The 19,458-nt window shown below is 55.2% G+C and overlaps 1 protein-coding gene across 1 annotated transcript in view; it reads left to right on the top strand.

Annotated features, from left to right (window-relative positions):
• Nucleotides 1-18,720: 18,720 nt before the first annotated feature.
• Nucleotides 18,721-19,458, top strand: part of CYGB (cytoglobin) — a 13,765-nt gene continuing 13,027 nt past the window's right edge. The window contains exon 1 of the mRNA XM_014950478.1: nt 18,721-19,257. Coding sequence (XP_014805964.1) covers nt 19,115-19,257 — 143 coding nt within the window. The 5' untranslated portion in view covers nt 18,721-19,114. The remainder of the gene's footprint in view (nt 19,258-19,458) is intronic.

Genomic DNA, 19,458 nt, shown 5'->3' with positions numbered 1-19,458 from the left:
CCTCAACAGCCTTAAGAAGCATTTTTGTTCCATGAGATAGTTAAGAGACTTGCAGCAATTTCCTCCCCCTGTTTCTACTGTAGTTTTTTAGTTGATTTTTTTTTTTCTTGAAAAAAAAAGAAAAAGTTATAGGGCACAAGCAGCCTTTAGGAAGCCTCGGAAGTGGGAGCAGTGTCTGATATGGAGGGGATGGAGCAGACAGGCCAGTTGAGAAGGGGTGACCCCAGTCCTGGTCCGCTTGGTCCGTCAGAGTGACCACGTGTGCAACTGAGACAGGAGGGTCGAGCTGGGAAAGTGCACTTGCTGGCTGTAATTAGGAATCTAATTGTGAGGCGTTATCTCACTGAGTTGGAGCCTATACAGAGCCATACGTGCTCCATAGCCAATTGTACACAGGGGCGATGGCGGAAGGAAGGGTGCTGGGAACGGTCTCCCTCACAGATTTCCAGGACTTTCTGCTGCTGTGTGGTCCCTTTCCCTTCTCACAGAGAAATGATGAAAACAGACAGTCAGATAAACCCCGGGGAGCTGGGTTCGGCAGGGCCCCACAGCTTCACCCCCTCCTCCAGGCTGTGTGGGACTGCTGCTCCCACACCAGCTCCACCACCCCCCAGCTGGCTGTAGCCCACTCGCCGTTTCATTTCCCTTTTTGGTTTTTCCCAAAGTATATTTTAGCGGGGACGGGGATGGAAAGAAGAAGAGCAGAGATGTCACAATCCTTCCCTCTTCCTCCTCAAACAAACGGCAGCTCCTCAGCGGGACCGTGATGGTGGGACCATGTCCTTCAGCATCCCCAACCCTTGGAGAACGGAGGGTGACACCACGTCTGGCCTGTGAGGGTTGTCACTACCAATTCTGTGTTTCTCGTAAAGCGGAGGGTGGTTTTGGCCGGCAGAGAGGACGCAGTGAATGAGGTTAAACCAATTCCCACTCCCACCCGCCAAGAGCCTTCTGGGACCATCACAAATCTCGGCGCAGACAGCAAACACCTCGTCGTGGCCAGCAGCCCTCGCGCAGCCGCTCGCTGCAGGCAGAGTTGCCCGTTCTTAGCTCAGCTGCTGGCTGCGGCTGATTGAGTAAATAAAGAACATTTCTCACGAAATCCGCTCTCTCAGGCAGAGAGCTGGCCTTTCTGCAGCTCAGGAAACCTTTAGCCCCCAAATCTACAACCCTCCCCCCCCGTGCAGCTGATTTAGCAAGCGGTGTTTGCACACCCAGGTTTGCCGTGCAGTGACCCTGTTCCTGGCAGCACCGTGACATTTGCAGACACCATTTCCAGCTGGTCCCACGTTGCCCTCTCTGGGATTTTTTTTTTTTTCCTGTGCTAGTCCAGATGGGGAGAAAGGTCAGAGTTGCTGATGGTAAGGCCCAGACTGAAATCTGGATTTTCCCTAAGTTCAGGATGACTGTGCCTGGGCTAACCCTGCAAATTTGGGCTCCAGCCGGCTCCCCTCAGTGGGTTACACTGGGCTCTGCTCCTAGTCTTTGGGGATCATGGCTCCAGCATCCAGGCATCTTTCTTGGGGCTCCCCTCCATCCTCTTTCTGACTTTGCAGATCCTTCTTGCTGCTCATCACTGCCCACCCAGAGCTGAGCAGCCTCAGCCCTGATGCCTCCTCTGCAGCTAAGCCTCTGACCTTTATTTTCCCTTAAATCAATACAGAAAAGCCACGCTACAGCAATAGCAGCGTGTCAGGGGAGCCCAGGTGATTTATATCATCTGAGGAGCTGATGCTGCTTTTGAGGCTTCAATCCTGATAAGCTTTTGTCTTTCCAGCCCCCAATCTCTTCTATGCTGTCGTCAGCCCATGTACATTGTATTCATCCCCTGACCTCCCCCTTCCTGGCATTATTGACTCTCCATCTTGCTTTTAATCTGCTATAAAATGAAGGCAGCTCCAGGTAAAACAGCAGTTTTATTCTTCCTCATCATAATATTTCCTTTACCAAAAAGAAGGAAAAAAAAAATGTTTAAAGTGAGTTAAGATTGTAAAGGCTCAATTAAAAAGATTTTCAGGGAAAAAAAATCTATTAGGAAAACTGTAGGCATTTGTGAAATTGTCACTGAGGAGAACCAAGGGGAGGTGACCCTACAGCTGCAGGATGGTGCTGCCATCAGCCAGGAGCATCCTAGGCAGGAGCCACATCCCCATCTTCTGCCCCACCATGGCTGATCAGCCACTCTCCTTCCTCCATCACTATGTCCTGCTTGTGGCCTCCAGCGGTGATTGGGTCTCAGAAAGGAGCAAACAGCCTGTTCTGGGTCAAAAAGGGGTGTGTTTGGCACCAAAAATCCATGCCAGTTGTGGTGAGGCTGGCGCAACTGTGCTCGCAGAAAGGATTCTGCTCTGTAACTGCTTCACTCACCAAAAAAGCAACGACCTGTCTCCTCCTGCCTCACGTGTATTGGCAAAGGCTTTGGGAACTGCTTTTTCAGTTGAAGTGAAGCTGCTGTTTGCGAGCCCACTGATGACTGATCAATACTTGCCGATAGACTTTTCCCATCAGAACGTTTATTTTTCCAACAGGACACGGAGTTCTCAAACAAATGAAGGCTTGCACAAGAAATCGTCTGCCTCAGTTTGGCAGCAAACAGAAAACAGGAATATTTTTCTTTATTCTGAAACCAAATTTTTGTGGCTAAATACAGCCAAAAATGTATCTCCCCCCCGACTTCTCCCAGACATGAGACATCTCTGAATGCCGAAAGCAACGCTTCCCTGCCACAAACGGACCAAATAAACCCAGCACGAGACCGGTGCTTAGTAGAAACAGATGTGCCTCTAATGCTGTCATCTACAGCAAGCTGCGTCTGCAAACTGATCTTTTATTAACGTATTTATATAGATGGGGGAGCTGCAGAGGGTGTGCGAGCCCCAGCGCCAGGAGCGGGACGCCTGGTGGCCCCGGGGGGTGTTGGGGCTGCAGAGGGCATCACCGTGGGGCTGCCGGTGCCCCCCCAGTGCTCAGCCTTAAAGACAGGCAAATTTGTTTTCTGCACCAGCATTTAACGTGGTTCCTGCCCCCCCTGAGCTGCAGGAGGAGAACTGGGTGCTGTGGGTTCGTCGGCGTCGTGGGTTGTTTTGCCAAGGGGTTTCAGCATGTGCTGAGGCTGGGATGTGATGGGTGCCGGGCACAAGGGAGCTGCAGGAGGAGAAGGAGTCACGGTTAATTGATTGCTGAGAGCCAGGACAGACGAGATTATGAGCTTTGAGGGATCTGCCCAAGGGAAGGCAGGGCAAGAGGAGTCCCTGAGCTTGCCCACCGGCATTCAGCAAGTGCCTTGTAGGCTGGGGGGGATTAGGAAAGACAACCCTGGCCTCAGTTGCCCCCCGAAACCCACACATGTGCCCCGGCCCAGGCCAGTGTCCCCTCATGCTCGACACCAAAGGTTTCCTCCTGGGGCCAAGACAGTGGTGTGAGTTGCCCTACCTTTGCTGGGAGCCACAGATGGACAGCCCAAAGCCAGCCGTCACTCCCTGGGGTCACTGTGCAGGACACAAAGCCACATCAGTCCCAAATCCCCACGTCACATACAACCCGTGTCCACTCCAACTGGACCATCACCAGCTCTGCTGTCTTTTCTGCCCCTATGAGGTGCTCCTGGCATCCAGGCAGTGGGTGGGAGGCTACAGAGGAAAGTGCCCCCACCTGGGAACTGAGCTGCTTATTGAAAATGCTGGGAAAACAGGCTTTTCCTTTCCAATCTGGGTGTTTCAGGCTCTAATTTCCTTCCCCCAGAGCAAGCCACTTTTCTAGAGCCTTCACAGCCTCACCAGTAGGCAGAGACACCTCTAAATCCTGGGTGAAACAGGAAGAAACCACCATTAAAATGCCTGAGGGGTCTGTGAGCAGGACAGAAGGGCAAAGACCAGTCTTTTTACCCCAAACTAGGACTTTCTTTTCCCAATTTCCCCAAGGCTGCATCTATCCCATATAACTTCTACATCTCACCTGGCTTTTTCTCCAAAGCAGTGTTATGTGGCATGAGGGTCAGAGCCAGCCTCTTTCCTGGCCTCTTCCTCTCCCTCGGGATGCCTGGGGACAGAGGAGATGGAGTAAGCTGTGGGCAATAACTTACTGCAGGAAAGGGTGGCTTTGCATCAAAGGAGCTGAGCCCTCAGAAACAACAAAACCCTCCTTTTCCCCATGTCCCCCCGGCTCTGCAAAGCAGCGAGCAGCAGGTAGAGGGGAATATCCCTTGTGGGGGGACTGAACACCTCAGCTCAAGTCCCATGAAGAGTTGCTGCAGCACAGTTTAGCCTAAGGAATGCTGATTTTATCCAACAATTCTTTTTTCTTCCCCCCCTCCGCCCCCCCGGAAATAAATAAAACATGCAAGTCCTCCATCACCCGCTCTCTCCAAGAACACCTCAGCTCAAGTCCCATGAAGAGTTGCTGCAGCACAGTTTAGCCTGGAATATGCTGATTTTATCCAACAATTCTTTTTTCTTCCCCCCCTCCGCCCCCCCGGAAATAAATAAAACATGCAAGTCCTCCATCACCCACTGTCTCCAACCAGCTGTGGGGGGACTGAACACCTCAGCTCAAGTCCCATGAAGAGTTGCTGCAGCACAGTTTAGCCTGGAATATGCTGATTTTATCCAACGATTCTTCCCAACCCCCCCCCACCAGGAAATAAATAAAACATGCAAGTCCTCCATCACCCACTGTCTCCAACCAGCTGTCCCTTTATCATGGCCCATCCTTCCCCTGGGCTTTGGAACTGGGTCAGTGAGCAACATCCCGCAGCAGTTGCTTCCCCCTGAAATTCATAGAAAGCAGATATGGCCCCGGGGTGCTTTTGAGTAGCCCAGCTTTGCCTTTTTGGCACAAATCTCAGCCAGCCTGGAGCGGGGTGGCCAGAGGAGCAAGCGATGCCCAAGCACAACCCTCAGAGGGACCATGGGCACTGCCTGCAACGCTTCCCTGCATCCCTCTGCCACGTCAGTGCTCAGGGCTTTGCATCTTCACTACCTGGTAGGGAACTGGATGCCTTTGAACCTCTTTCCTCTGCCAAACTTGGCTGAAATAAGCCAGCAGGCTCGAAAGCCATCTGGGGGAGTAGCCACACGCGTGTGTGCATGGACACACACACAGAGTGCCCTCGCACAGCCCTTATCGACTGTGGAAACCTGGCAAAGGAGGGAGCAGCTTCACCCCGTGATTCCCACCCTGGCTCTGCTTTCAGTATCATTCCCTGCCTGGTTACACCTGATGGTAAATGGGAAATTGTCTTTCACAGGTTGGGGACCGTGTTTTGGGACAGAGCTCCTCTCATCCTAGGGAACGAGGCTGAAATGAGTCCAGGATCCTCCTCAAGCTGCCGAAGGAGCCCTGCAGAGACCTGAGAGGTGGGTAAAACCCATCCCCACCTCCAGATACCCAGCTGGCTTTTCCACTTCTGAAGCACAGCTCCTTTTCAGTGCTAGAATTTGGGGTCACTTTCAATAACTCGCTCAAAAATCAGAAGAAAAAAGCTGGAGACGCTCTCTGAATCATTGGCATGTTGTTACCAAGGACACTAAGGTTCCTGATTTTGAAGAAGAGATTAATTACATTCTACAAATAGACATTTTATCTGCATTGAAGAGCAGCAAGAGCGAGTTCTTTTAGTGTCGCTCATTATGTATCAGCAGGTAGTATTGTGACAGATGTAGGAATCCAGTCGTATTGTCACTTGGGTTTAATCATCAGAAAGCTGTCTTCCCCGGGTCAGCTTCTAGTGAGGATTTGTAATATTTACATAGCACTTGGGGCTGGCTGCTTTATTGCTGGAGTCTGTATTCACTCGTCAGTCTCTCATTATGCATGTGCCAGTATTAATTGCATTTAGAAATGAGATTCTAAAGGAGAAGTGAGAGCTATTTAGACCTCCATTCAGCTTGAAAGACAGCAGCTTTCTGTGTGACAGCTCTCGAGATGTTCTTGTGCTCGGCTTTCTCTCCAGCTGAAAAGCAGGTGTTGGAGAGAGTTGGTGTCGGAGCCACTGTATCAGCACTGCCTTTTGTGCATGCCCAGACATTTATATAACCGACAGTATAATGACTCCGCAGAAGTGGCACAGAATTGACCCTTCTGGTACTGGATTCAAACCCAGCGAGGTGGAGAGCGGATCTGCTCAGCTGCTGTACGGATGGAAGGGGGAAAGTGATGCTAAGTCTTGTCTCCCATGGAAAGAAGAGGGTGGGGTGGGGGGTGTATTTCCTTGCTGGTGGGTTTGGGGGTTATTTATCGGCTCGGCTGTGCCTGCAGCACTTCGGAGCTGTGTTTGTGGCCTTGCTAATGTATTTAAAGTCATACAGAAATTCAGCTGACACTTGTCTGTGCACGCCTGCTGCGCTCTGATTGCTCCAGCCCGGAGATGCTGTGCCGCCGCTGCCGGCTGCCAGCCATGCCTGGGCGGTGGAAATGAGGAGGTCACGTCCTGCTTCCCAGAGGGGACTAAGCTGGAAGGTTAAAGCCAGATGATGCCAAGCTACCGGCTCTGTTTTCTCCAGCCTGAGGTGCAGGGGTTCTGTTCTTGCCTTGCAGCACGGGGTGTGGGGTGTGATGAGGAGGGAGAGATAAGCACCCTCTCCCCATGGCCCTGGCTCCCAGCCCTAGGAAAATAACCCCTCTGGCACCTGGGACATTCGGGTCCAGCCTGTTGTGAGGGGGCTGAGAAAGCAGCAGTAAAGGCAAACCCACATTTTGCTTCTGCAAAGCACCTCCTTTGCTTTGCCACAGTCCAGCCCCTCCCCATGAAGCCCCCAACCTGATCCATCTCCAAGAGCTCTCCATGCAGGACGTCTCCCCTCACAGACCTGGCTCTTCCCAGCAGGTTCCTTTGGGTGCTCCTGCACTCCCTTGGGTGCTCACTGCCTTGCATTCTCCCATGCTGGACTGGCACCAAGGCCCAAACCCCGGGGTCTGGGTCACCAACATCTCTACCTCCTCAAACCCACCTATTGCTCGGGAGCAGGCAATGAGCAGCTCTCCCCAGGAAGGGACTGGAGGCGAAGAACATGAGAAAGGCAAACAGTGCAGGCATCCGTAACAAGCCCTGGCCCCCAGCCAGGACCTTCTCATTAAATATCACATAAAACAAAGAATAAGTCACTGCTTGTTGAGGAAACCCAAGCACCGAAGCCCAAGGAGTCCCCCTTGACCTTCCTGTCCCTTGACAAGGAGGTTACTCCAGGGTAGCATTTCAATTTGCCTTTCACCTCCAGCGAGGGGAGCACAGCAGATGCCACAGTCAGGTTGTTAGGAGGGAACCCTTCAAACCTCTCCTTTCAAGATGGTGGTGGCCAGCTCCAGGGGCCAACTCTAACCCCACGGACCCACGGCTGAGCCCCCCAGCCCTGCGAGTGTGGGCCAAGGACAACCTGTGCTGTCCCTGGCAGCCCCAAGGCATATAAATAGAAGAGGGGACGTGAAGGAGGTCAAGTGAGCAGGGGATTTCACATAATCTGATCTTGCCTGTGCTGTTCATTTGTGTCCTTTGCCCAGGACGCACGCTCTGCTTCGCACATGGGGACGTCAGAGCCAGAGGGATACTCCTGCGCTGAGGCAGCTTTATCCCATGGAACATGTGGGGTCCTGTCTTTCTCTTCACTGTGTGCTGGTTTTCAGGGACGTCTTTAATCCAGGGGTCATCCAGACCAGGGCACATATGGAAAATCCTGGTCTTTGTTGCTCTGCGGGGTCCTGGTGCCTGCTCAGCCTGAGCTTGGTCCTCTAACTCACCGAAATCCAGTCAGATCAGAACTGGATTTGGGCTCTGGTACCTCGAATCTGTTCATGGTCTGGAGGTCTGCCCTCCATCATGTCCACCTGAAGCCTTGGTCTGTTCTGCCTTGGTCACCTGTAGCCCTTCTCCTCAGTCTCTGGCCAGCAGCACATTTTTTTCTCTTGCTTCTGCTTCTTCTCTTTTCCAAAATACGAAAGGCTGGAGACAAATTGTCTCCTGGTATAAAGCTGTCAGTGGAACTGCTCTGATTTATGCCAGCACAGAGCAAGGTGGGTAGATGAATGTCCAAAATAGAACAAGTAGAAAACCTGTTAATAGCCACTGGTCTTTTAATGGTGAGAGCAATTAATCTCCAAAAGAACTAATCTACTGGTGTCTGGCTTCTCTGCTGGCTGGTGTCTTTGCATCCGGACCTGTCTAAAGGCTGTAGCAGGGTTCAGAGGAAGCTTCTCTCGGCCATGAGCTGTGGGTCTCCCTCGTGGTCCACGGGCCCCGGGCTGTGCTGGGGGTCCCTCATGCTGAGTCCAGCCTTGAATGCCGGTGCCGGTTCCAGGCACGCTCCTTCCCCGTGCTGCATTGCTGTCTCACCAGCTACACGTTGATGATGATGGTGGTGATGATGGAAGTCAGGTGCAAGGTCTGACCGGGCTGTCAGGCCCTGATTTAGACGTGGTGGACGGGGTCCTGATGCTGCCATGAGTGGAGATAGCCAGGACAGCCCATGTCCCTTCCAACACCAGATTTTTTGGATCCAGGCTCCATCCTACCTCCTCCTGCAAGGTTTTGTGCTTCCCCATTACTTGCTCCTAACAGCTGAGCCACAAACCAGCCCTGACACCTTCTCCCACACCTCTACGATTTGTGTGCTCCTAAAAGGGAGCCAAGTGAGCCACAAAGCTGTCCCTGCACCCCTGTCCTGGCCACCCTGAAGGCAGCTCTCCTGCTCCCCAGAGGCAGGGCTTGTGCTGGGGCTGGAACTGCCACCACCGGTGCCATTGCTCCCGGTGACCTGTCCCTCAGCCACGTACCTGTCCTCTGTGTGGGCAGCGCTGCCTGCTCACCCTGCAGCTTCCCAGAGGGATGGACCTGCAGCTCTGCCAGCCTCACCAGCCACCCCCGTACCCACCACCCAGAGACAGCCCCCACCTCTGCAGCGAGCACATGTTTGCTTGGGCTTTTAATGAGTCCTTAATTCAGCCGGTGCTGCGGGTAGGACGGGGAGGGCTGGGGGCACGCAGGCCAGGAGATGCCTTCCCCGCTTCCAGCCTTGTTTCTCCCTCCCCTGACTTAATTGGCTCATTAAGTGCCAATTTGACCTCCCCACTTTCAGATGTCTCCAGTCTCCGCTGGTAAATAGATTTGCGCGTCTCCGGCGGAAACCTCCCGGAGCTGAGCCTGGTGTGGGGAGCAGGCGGCTGCGCAGCGAGCGAGGGCGATGCCGGGCCCCGCCGCCAGCGTGTCCCCACTGCCACCGAGCTGCCACCACGCCGAGCGGGGACAAACCTCCCTCCCGAAAGACACGGGGAGCTGCAGGTAGTGGAAGCCGCAGCCGCCGGCACTGTGCCCCGTGGCACGGCGGGGAGGCAGCGAGCGGGAGCAGACCCTGCGCTCCCCTGGCAGCTTTGTCATGGCCTCGCTGCGGGGACTGCAGCAAGTCCCTTCCCATCTGCTCCCTGCCGTCACCTCGGAGCCAGGACGTGTGTGAGTGTGTGCCTGGGCACGGAGCACAGCGCGACAGGGCCACGGCTGCAGGGCGGTGGCTGCTGGCTCGTCTGAAAGCCAACCTTCAGCTGATGCTCTCAAGCATCTTCTGTAGCCAGACCTTCATCCGACCTCCCAGCACCCCAGGGATGGAGCAGCACCCAGCACCCCGACCTCCCAGCACCCCGACCTCCCAGCACCCCAGGGATGGAGCAGCACCCAGCACCCCAACCTCCCAGCACCCCAACCTCCCAGCACCCCAACCTCCCAGCACCCCAGGGATGGAGCAGCACCCAGCACCCCAACCTCCCAGCACCCCGACCACCCGGGGGCTATTTTATGCCAAATGAAGGTTTTTCCAGCTGGGTGTCATTGGTAGCCTGGTGATGTCCCCACAACCAAGAGCATCGCTCAGTCTCCTCCCCAGCTGAGGCATGAAGACACAGGCAGCCAGGCTGTTTGCCTGAACGGACAGCAGGGCGCTGGACTGCTCTATTTGGGAAACACCGTGATCTGTGCCTGTAAAAGCATCCCAGAAATTCAGCCGTGTCCCTTTGCACCAGGAAGACAGGGGACCAATCCTGCAGGGGGTCAGTCCTTCCTCACGCTGGTACAATGGGAGGAGGTGACAGCACAACACAGAAGGCTCCCCTCTTCCCAGCACAAGGGAATGTCTCCCAATGTCACCCAGAAGACCAAAACTAGAAGGAAACCAAATATCTCCAAGGATGGGTAACAAGATCCTCCACCCCAGGACCACCCCTCACTCTCCCGGCCCCAGGGCCCCGAGGGGACAGGAAGGGGATGGGAGAGGACATACGGTTCCACTTTGTTGAAGAAGCGGCGCCGCAGCATCATGACCAGCGTGCCGAGGAGCAGGATGGTGGTGCACATGGCGCTTCCTCCATCACCACGCAGCGCTGACGGCCCCTCGTGTCCCCCCCGGTGGCACCGCACAGCCCGGGGCTGTCACCCGTGCCCGGCTGGCCCGTCACCCTGGCTGGCGGGCGCCTCTCCCCAGCAGCCACCTGAAGGCTCTCAGGGCTTGGTTTTAGGAGGATTTAGGGCAGGATCAGATATAATTAAGGGACGACAAATGAGTACGTTTCCCTCTGACCTTCAGACGGGAGGGAGCCAAGTGGCTGGTCTGTGACCCCTTAAGAACTTAATTGGTTTTGGCGTGTGTTGCTCCCACCCCAGCTGGCCTCCAGCCCCACTCCTTGGCCAGGTGGGCACTGGGGGTGACGTGTGATGGACCAAACCCATTCCCACCCCATGGCTCCCTCAGCCTGTCTTTCTGCCCCCACCAGCCCCATCAGCACCAGGGCTGTGTGCTCCCCTCTGCTCCCCGCTTTCTCGTGTGCCTCCCTCCCCTCTCTGCCCACCTTCTCCCCACTCCTGCTTTTCCTTCCAGCTCCTGTAACCCTCCTCCTGCCAGACCTGCTCCAGTAATCTGACAGGCTCAGACCTGCCTGTAATTCTCCATGGACTTATCTCAGCCAGCTGATCCTGAGACCTTGTCTGCATCTTCCCCTCACCCAGGCTGGGTTTGCCTCCTCCTCCTCACTCTCCCATCGCTCAGCAGCACGCACACCTCTCCCCAGGGCACAGCTCCAGCCCCACGGTCTGCCCCCATACCCTTGGACCCCTTTCCAGTGTCTCACCAAGGAAACCTTTCCCTCCCCTATAAGCTCCTCAGATGCACACACAGATGGTGAAGTGTCTTCTCACACCTTGTCCCAGCTCAGCCCTTTGCAATGCAAAACACGTCTTCTGGAGTGGAGTGACTTTGTGGGTTTGGGTAGGAAAACAAATGGGAGAGAAAATTGTAAGAGAGAGTGCGAGGGGAACACAGCCGTGTGTGTGCACATGGATGCCCAGGAACACACACAAGTAGGACTTAATGATATATGAAGGTCCTGACCCAGAGAAGAGCCCCAGAGCAGGCAGAGAGCAGTGGGCACTGGCTCCTCAGGTGCTCCCCTGTGGGTTTGCCCCCAGGTGGGGTTTTGCCACAGGGGACCACAGGTGAACACCCTCCATTGCCCACCCCCCAAGCACTGCCTGCCCCACATGACACCACAGCCATGGGCTCTGAGCTGGGGAGACCCCTGGGGCTCTAACGCTGGTGCTCACCAAAGGGAGGTGTCTCCCTTTGGGGCTGTGTCCTGGGGCTGCACACAACTCCATGGGTTTCTCCCTCTTACACCATGCCCTGGCTCTGGTTTGACCCTGGGGCTGAGATGGGGGATGGATGCTGGCTGTGGCAGGACAGCCAAGAAAAGTCCCACACTGGGCATTCCAAGCAGCCTGGGTAGGTCGATGTTCTCCTGATTGACTCTGGGGCTGAGATGGGGGATGGATGCTGGCTGCGGTAGGACAGCCAAGAAAAGCCCCACACTGGGATTCCAAGCAGCTTAGGTAGGTCAATGTTCTCCTGATTGACTATGAAAGTGAAAATGAAGCTGAGCTTTCCAGGAAGCCTGGTTTTCCATCATCATCCAGCTGGGTCCAGAGGTCCCCCCCAACTCCAGCCATGGCAGGGGCCTGGAACAGTTGTGGTTAATCCATTCTTGGTGAGCCTACACCTCTCAAAATGCTCCAAACCCTAAAACCAGCGGTCACGAGCTGGTCGGTAAAACCAAATCCCTCTAAACTCATCCAGTCCCTGTCCCTGAATTTGGGGGCTGGCTGGGGGCAGAGGGGACAGATCCGGCCTCGCTGCTGGCACCAGGGAAGCCTTCGGGAAAGCGGTGGAAGAAACATCTCAAGCATCTCCTGCAGCCAGATGGAAAGGAGAGTGAATAATTTCTTCCTGAGTGGAAGCCAGGCCAGAGGGTGCGGAGCTGCCTTACGCAAGGCACCGGGGAGCGCGTGGGGCGGCCGAGCCTGATGTCCCGGCCGGCCACGCTGGAGCACGCTGGGCTCCCAGGAGCACGTTCCGGTATGCTGTGAACTCCTCAAAGCCAAATAAACAGCCGCTGCTGGCTGAGCTGGAGCCCAAGAGGCTGGAAGGACCTTCTCCTCCCTGGCAAGAGGCAGCGTGGCTTTCGTAATCCCTGGGAGGACATCGCTGCTTGCAGAGCCTTCTCCCCTCGCCGAGACCCAGCCGGGCTGGCACTGGGAAGGTCCCTGCTCTCGTGCCCCAGATGCCATCTGAGGTCCTGAGAAAGCAGCTGCAGGAACTTGGTCCTTCATGGGCTGGTTTAGAACTGTTACAGTCCTCCATAACCAAAGAGAGGACCATAACTCGGGCCCCACCATGATCCCATCCTGGGCACAAGCTCTGGGTGCTCCTGGGGTGCCGGAGGGAGCCTGGTGCAGGGGGCAATGCCGAAGAGCCTGTCCCTCCACTCGATTGACATTGGGTGACCTCACCGGCCGAAACTCACCCCGCGCGAGAGCGTATCACTTCCAAACACCCTTGATTGACGCCGGGAGGTGCTCGGTTCAAAGGCAAGGTAATGTGAGCAGATTAGTTAATGCTTCTTGCCCTAGCCCTTGAGAGCAGGGCTGGAACGGCAAGGCAGACTTAATGGGTTTTGAAGGCTTTTCTTTTTAAGATATGAATCAATGAAGCTGTACGGGGAGCATGGATAATGTGATCGGAATAAGAAACAGGGCTTGTCTTTGAACCAGAGCGAGGTCCCTGACGGTGTTTACTTCATGTCCTGGCACCAAATGCAAGATGACATGAATATATTAGCTTGCTGGCTTTCCTGAGCAACCCCTGCCACGCTCAGACCAGCTTCAGGAAGGAAAAGAGCAGCAAAGAGAATCTGTTTGGAAGTGTCGACTTGTTTCCCAATAACCCTGTCATCCTCGCTTACGGCTGAAGGGTCTGGCCGTGACAGGGGCTGTGCTCTGGGGGGGTGGCTGGTTCCTGCCAGTGGCAGAGCTCGGTGCAGAGGGTGAAGGGGAAGGTGGTGACACCGGAGGCTGGTCAGGGCCCGAGGAAGTTTAGCAGCTGGCTGATGCCTTGCCCGTGCAGCCCCACGGTGCTGGATCTGCTTCCTGAGTGAGCACCTCTTGCTTCACCCCTCCCAGTTGCATCACAAGGTTTCAGTTTCCTCAAATCCCAGGGTGGGACTGGGGTTTTTTTGCAATCGTTCCCAGGCCAGGACCAGGTCGGTCTGGGTGGGAAGCTCTCTCCAGGGCTGCCTCAGCAGCTTCTCACCCTGCCCTGCCCTGCCCTGCCTTGCCTGCGAGCTCCGGGCAGCACCCAGCCCCACTCCCAGGGCCCCTCTCTGCTTCCTTTTGTTCCCTTGGATTTCCTAATCCTTGTTTTTTTTTTTAGATGGTGTGGGCTGGTAGGGATTTTTGTGGGAGGGAGGTGGAAAGCTGACACAAGGTTTGAGAAGGTGACGAGGAGGCTGCGCTGTCCCCGTCTCACCCACCCGCCTCCCCTCTGCCTGCGGCTGCCGAGGGTCCTGCCTGGGTGTCTTCATCCCATGGTCCCTTCCTGGGCATCACCCGGGTGCTGCCACTCTCCCAGTCCCCACGGCAGCGTCCCCACCATTCCACACCATCCTGCTCCCACGTGTTGGGGTGGCGAGCTGGAGGTCGGGGTGGCTGGAGGGTTGGGGTCCCCTCTGGGAGGAACAAGGTCCCATTGGGGGGATTTGCTTTGGTGGCATCGCAGATCATGGTCTCCACACAAAGCTGTGTCTGCTGGACTTCGAGCCCAGGGCAGACGAAGCCTATTTCCATGTAAGAGGGAGAGCCTGGGCTGGTTTGGTTTATCCACATTCCCCACCAGCTCCGGCAGCACGGCCTGAGGTCTGGTTTCAATCAGAGGAGGAATGTCTGCCCCCGGCTCCGCGCTGCGCAACCGGCCTGCCTTTCACTTCCCCAGCCTGGGTTTCACTTCCCTGGGGCTGCCCAGGTCCCGAGGAGGGGACAGGGGGTGGACAGCAGCCCCCCACGCTGTCACCTCCCTGGCCTAGCACTTCCCAGCCATGTTGAGGACATGGAGCTGGGGGAATGCCATTTTCCCAAAAATACTGGTCTTTCCAAGTAAATCAGTGACTGTGCGTACCAGCAATGGGGACACCAGCTGCGTGATTGAATCGGGGGTCCCACAACGTCCTGCATGGGCTCAGCACCCCCCTGTGATGGAGATGCAGGCAGTGACATGACCCCAGCTGGATCTGGGGGGGGGATCCTGTTGGCTGTAGCCCCTTTTAGCCCCCCGGCAGGTTGTCTTCCAGCCTGTCCCCGCAGTGATGGCTCGCAGGCCACAGGCGCTGCCGGCGCAGAGCCGGAGCATCGGGATTGTGCACGGGTCTCCTGGGATCAGAGAAGCCGGGGGAAGGAAACCTGCAATAAGTACAAAGCATTTATACAGGCTTTAGGCTAAATCCTTCTCTCCCCGGGTAGCAGGCACCGCAAAGCCGTTTTTCTAAAGTCTTGTTATTCCTTTTCAGGCCAGGACTTTGCAGTTGGCAGCAGGGCTGGCTTAGGAAGGAGGAGAGAGAGGGGTCGCAGGCTGGGGGCGATGCCGGTGAGCCCAGTTGGCAACAGGGGGCTTCCCTTCAGCAACGTTCAGTATTCCTTTTCAGGCCAGGACTTTGCAGTTGGCAGCAGGGCTGGCTTAGGAAGGAGGAGAGAGAGGTCGCACGCCGGGGGTGATTCTGGTGAGCCCAGCTGGCAACCAGGGGCTTCTCTTCAGCAATGTTCAAGGTGACAAGTCCAACATCTCCAGGTGAGACAGTGCTGCAGTCCAGAGTGGTTCTGGGAGGAGGATGAAGGAGGTACACCCAACCTGGCACACACGTGTGTCCTGCAAGAGCCCTCGGCCACATCAGTGGGAGCAAAAATAACAACGAGCACTATCAGCATCTTCAACCCCCAACCCTGTCCAGCTCAGAGGGAAAAGAGGCAGAGTCAAGGCTGCTTTTCTGGATCCTTTGGGCTTTACCACACCAAAACCTTCAGCCTTATTTCACTGAAAATCTCAGGACTGCTCCTGAGGTCGATGTCTCAAGGGTCTGGAGAAGGGCTCCTTGCTGGACTCCCAGCATCACACCAGCACCAAGGGCTTGGGGCAGCTCTTGCAGCTCCTTCCCAGAACAATCCCTGAGGAAGCAGGGTCTCTTCCTGAGGCCACCCCAACTAACAGTGTTTGTCAGAGAGTCTCAGGGAGCTGGTTTTGCAGGGGACACAAGAAGTCACCGTTTTTATTCCAGGAACCAAATAGCAAGGCTATTCCCACACACAAGGGAAGGTGAACTCAGCCCTGAGGGTCTGGATCTGGGGGTTCCACCTTCGCCCCAGAGACGGTGGAGGAGTCAAGGGTGGGGATCTGCCATCATCCACATCCCACACGCCATGGAGCTGAAGTCTTGGGTTTTTTTGCCTTCACCTCCCACTCGAGGATCGGGAGCCAAGTACATTTCTCATTGCACCCAGCGCGCGGGGAGGAGGAGAGGCGATGTGGGAGGGCACAGGGGGAGTGGGAGAAGCCGTGGGCAGCGGGGTACAGACCCTGCAGGAACAGGGAGGAGAGGCTCCAAGAGCCTGGAAACCCATCCTCACCCCCTGTGGCCGTGCAAACAGAGGTCAGCTTGAACAGGCACTTGATCTCTCCCTGCCATAGAGAAGCTGCAGGAGGATCAGGCTGGGGCTTGACAGGGACAGGGCCCCAGTGGGAGGGCTGGCACCACGGTGACACTCCGTTGTGGACATGGGTCTGTGGGAAGGAGGTGGAAAGCAGGAGATGCTGGACTGGAGAGGGGAGAGGGATCAGGGTGTTGAAATGAATTGGGAACTAAGAGAGATGGAGTGATTTCTTCCATACAGATTACCCAGGCTGATCCCATCTCAGCCTTCGTGCTGGCCGTAGGGACCACATCCTCTGTCCCCATGGTCCTGGGCCACCCTGCCATGGCAGCGGGCAGGGTGCTGAGCTCCCCTCTGGGACAGCAGGCAGCAACCACAGGCAGCTTGGGCTGGGGGAGCAAATGCCACCACAGCCCCCAGGACTGTCACCTCCCTCTGCACAGCACTGTGCACTGAAGGGACTGGGGGTCACCCAAGTCACTATGGGACCATATGGGCTGGTAGGGTGTCACAGGACAATGCCACCTGCCTGCCAGTGCCATCCCCAGCTGGGATTTTGCAGCAATGGTGTCAGTGCCAACATCTTTCTCCTTCTGGAACAAGTCGCCTCCTAACCCCAAGCCCTGGAGAGCAATAGTCATGGGAAACCATGGAAACGGGCAGCTGGCGTGTGACAGCGTGTGCCTGTGCTCCTGCCCCTGATTTATGGCCCACGTCTGGGATGAGACGCGGAAGTTCAGGGCTGTTGGGGTTCGTTTGGGATTCCGAGGCAGCGGAGCATCGCCACCGCTTCGCTCACCATCGCCTGTTTGGAGGAGATGGGATGTGGGAATGGGGCTGGGCTGCTGCCAGGGCCAGATGTGGTGTCCCCAAAGAGGGGGGGCAGAATTCTTGAAAAGGCTGGGACATTTCTCACTTACTTTTCTAATATTTTCTAGTATTTCTAAATGGAGACTCTTGAGCCAAGACCCTTTGACTCCCGGTGCCGGGGAGAGAGGCAAAGCTCCCGCTGCATCCAAACTCACCACGTAACCGGGTACCAGGCTCTGAGCCCAGCACTGACCGATGCACAAGGTATGAAAACTTCGAAGAATCCTCCTCTTTAAACACACGGCAAGTAATAACCTAACCAATGATTATCGCCCGAGCTTTCATACTTGTCAGAATTTGAGGTTTTTTTCCCTTTTTGAAAGCGCTAGCGCTGCATTGCAGTTTTGCTCTGGTTTTAAGCTGGGTCTAAGCTCAGCGCCTCCTCCGCTGTGTTTTTAAGGGAGGGCGATAGGCTTGGCCGTGCCATCCTGGGTCCAGGGGGGTTTCTCTGCTGCTGGGTGGCCACCTGGGGACATTGTAGTTAATATTTGAGCTTGGGCTCACGGGTGCTAATCCCAGTGGCTAATGGACAGCAGGAAAACTCCAAACTTTAAGCTGGCTGGGGAAAATCTTGGAAGCCGATGATGGTGTTATTGGATGATTTGGAAGCCAACGGTGGTGTTATTGGGGAGCTGAATGATGCCAGACTTTCGACTGGGCAGGGTTTGCACTCTGGTGGGTTTGGCAGCTCCCAGGTGAGGTGGGGTTTGTGTCCTGGAGCCCAGGGGTTCACAAATGCATGGGATTCCTGGTCTGTCCCACCGCAAACTGGGTGGGGGTGGGCAGCGTCCTCTCCGCCAGCTCTCCTTAAATCCGCAAGAGCAAATTTGCTGACACCGTGGGTCTGGCTGCTGCTCACTGAGGCTGGTTTTGAGGAGAAATACAGCTTTTTTTTTGCCTCGGCAGATCTGCAATAACAAAGCTCCAGCCCCCAAAGGGGCTCAGCCACCCTCCAACCCCTGCCTGCCCGGGTATCGGCGCTGCACCCTCAGCGCGTCCATCCGTCCCTCTGTCTGTTTGTCTGCCCTGCCAGGGTGCGGGAGGTGGCTGTGCACACCAGGCTGCTTCTCTTGTCTCTGATCCCCCTCTGGGGGATTGTCGGTTATTGCAAGTCTCTGTAGTATTTTCCTTCTCTCTGTGCAAATGGACTGTGCTGCGGGTTTAATATGCCGGATTGTCAGGGAGCTGGAAATGGCATTTGGGTAAAAAAACCAACCCAAAAGCACACACACGAAGGCAGCGGGAAGGCTGGCGTGGAGGTGTTCCTGCACTCCTCGTCCCTGCCAAGACGCTACCAGGGGCGATGCAATCACAGAACAACAATAATGTATTCATTTTGTGAATGCCTTAACTCTGGATACCTTTACAATTGGGTCCTGCCACAAGAAGGGAGAGCAAATTATCACCGTTAGAAAAGTCCCCGTGGGACAAAGCATGACCTCTTTGGGTGGCAGAGAGATGCTGGTGGGTGGGGGTACCTCACGCTCCCCTCTTGCCCCCACTCTCCGTGCAGCCCAAGAATCAGAGGCAAGGGAGGATCTGTCCTTCAAAACACAAAATAGGGGAGTGCAGGGGGGAGAGCCGAGGCAGAGCTCGGTGCAGCCAGAGGTTGGGATAACTTTAACTCGGCACTTTGGATTCTGATTTTCCTCTGAGCTGTTTACAAGGGCTGAAAAAAAAAAAAACTTCCAGCCTTACCTCCCCCCCCCCCTCCCAGCCCCCCCCTCCCAGCACCGTCCTGATGTTGCCCAGAACATCTCCCCCCTCCCCCCCTTTCGGGGAGAGAAAAAAAAAAAAAAAAAGGGAAGGAGGGAGGAGTGGGAGAGAGGAGGAGAGAAGGAGAAAGTGAGCTCACGTTCACACATTGGTAAAGAGGCTGGTCTTGCAATGCCTTTGAATATTTTACTTTTAGGCAGTTCCCCATCAGTCAGCCACACACATCCGAGCCGAGCTGAAGCCTAACTACAGCCATGGACAGCACTAGGAGATCTGAAATCTAATCGCACGCATCATACCTCCGGGATATTTTTTTTAAATTACATATATATAAACACGCCGACAGGCAGCCGCGCTCGCACACACACACACATACACACACACATATACATCCACACGTCGGCAGAGCCGCCAGCACCCGCACGGCCGCTGAGCAAACACCTTGTCTCTCCTCGCAGGATATACCCGCTCACACACACATCTCTCTTTATCTCCTCCTGGCTTCCCGGAGGATCCTGCCGGCTGTTTTTCATGGAGAAAGTCCAGGGAGAAATGGAGATTGAGAGATGGGAAAGAAGTGAAGAGATTTCAGACGCAGAGAAAAAGGTTATTCAAGAGACATGGAGCAGAGTATATGCAAACTGCGAGGACGTTGGGGTCTCCATACTCATCAGGTATTTAAAAAACAAACAAAAAAAAACCAAAACAAAAAAAAAAAGGAAGCAGCAAATCCAACTAAATCTCTTTATAGCTGAGAAAGAGGAAGAACAATATATATAACTGAACTGAGATGAATGACAGCGAGTGGGGAGCTGGCTGGGTGTATTTGCTGGCTGGGAGCAGGGAGGGTTTCGCAGCACTCCTCTGATTTCCAC

The sequence above is a fragment of the Calidris pugnax genome, unplaced genomic scaffold (genome assembly GCF_001431845.1).
Source record: "Calidris pugnax isolate Ruff unplaced genomic scaffold, ASM143184v1 scaffold9, whole genome shotgun sequence".
Taxonomy (NCBI): domain Eukaryota; kingdom Metazoa; phylum Chordata; class Aves; order Charadriiformes; family Scolopacidae; genus Calidris; species Calidris pugnax.
Note: the sequence above shows the minus strand (reverse complement) of the source record. Positions and strands in the feature narration are given on the sequence as shown.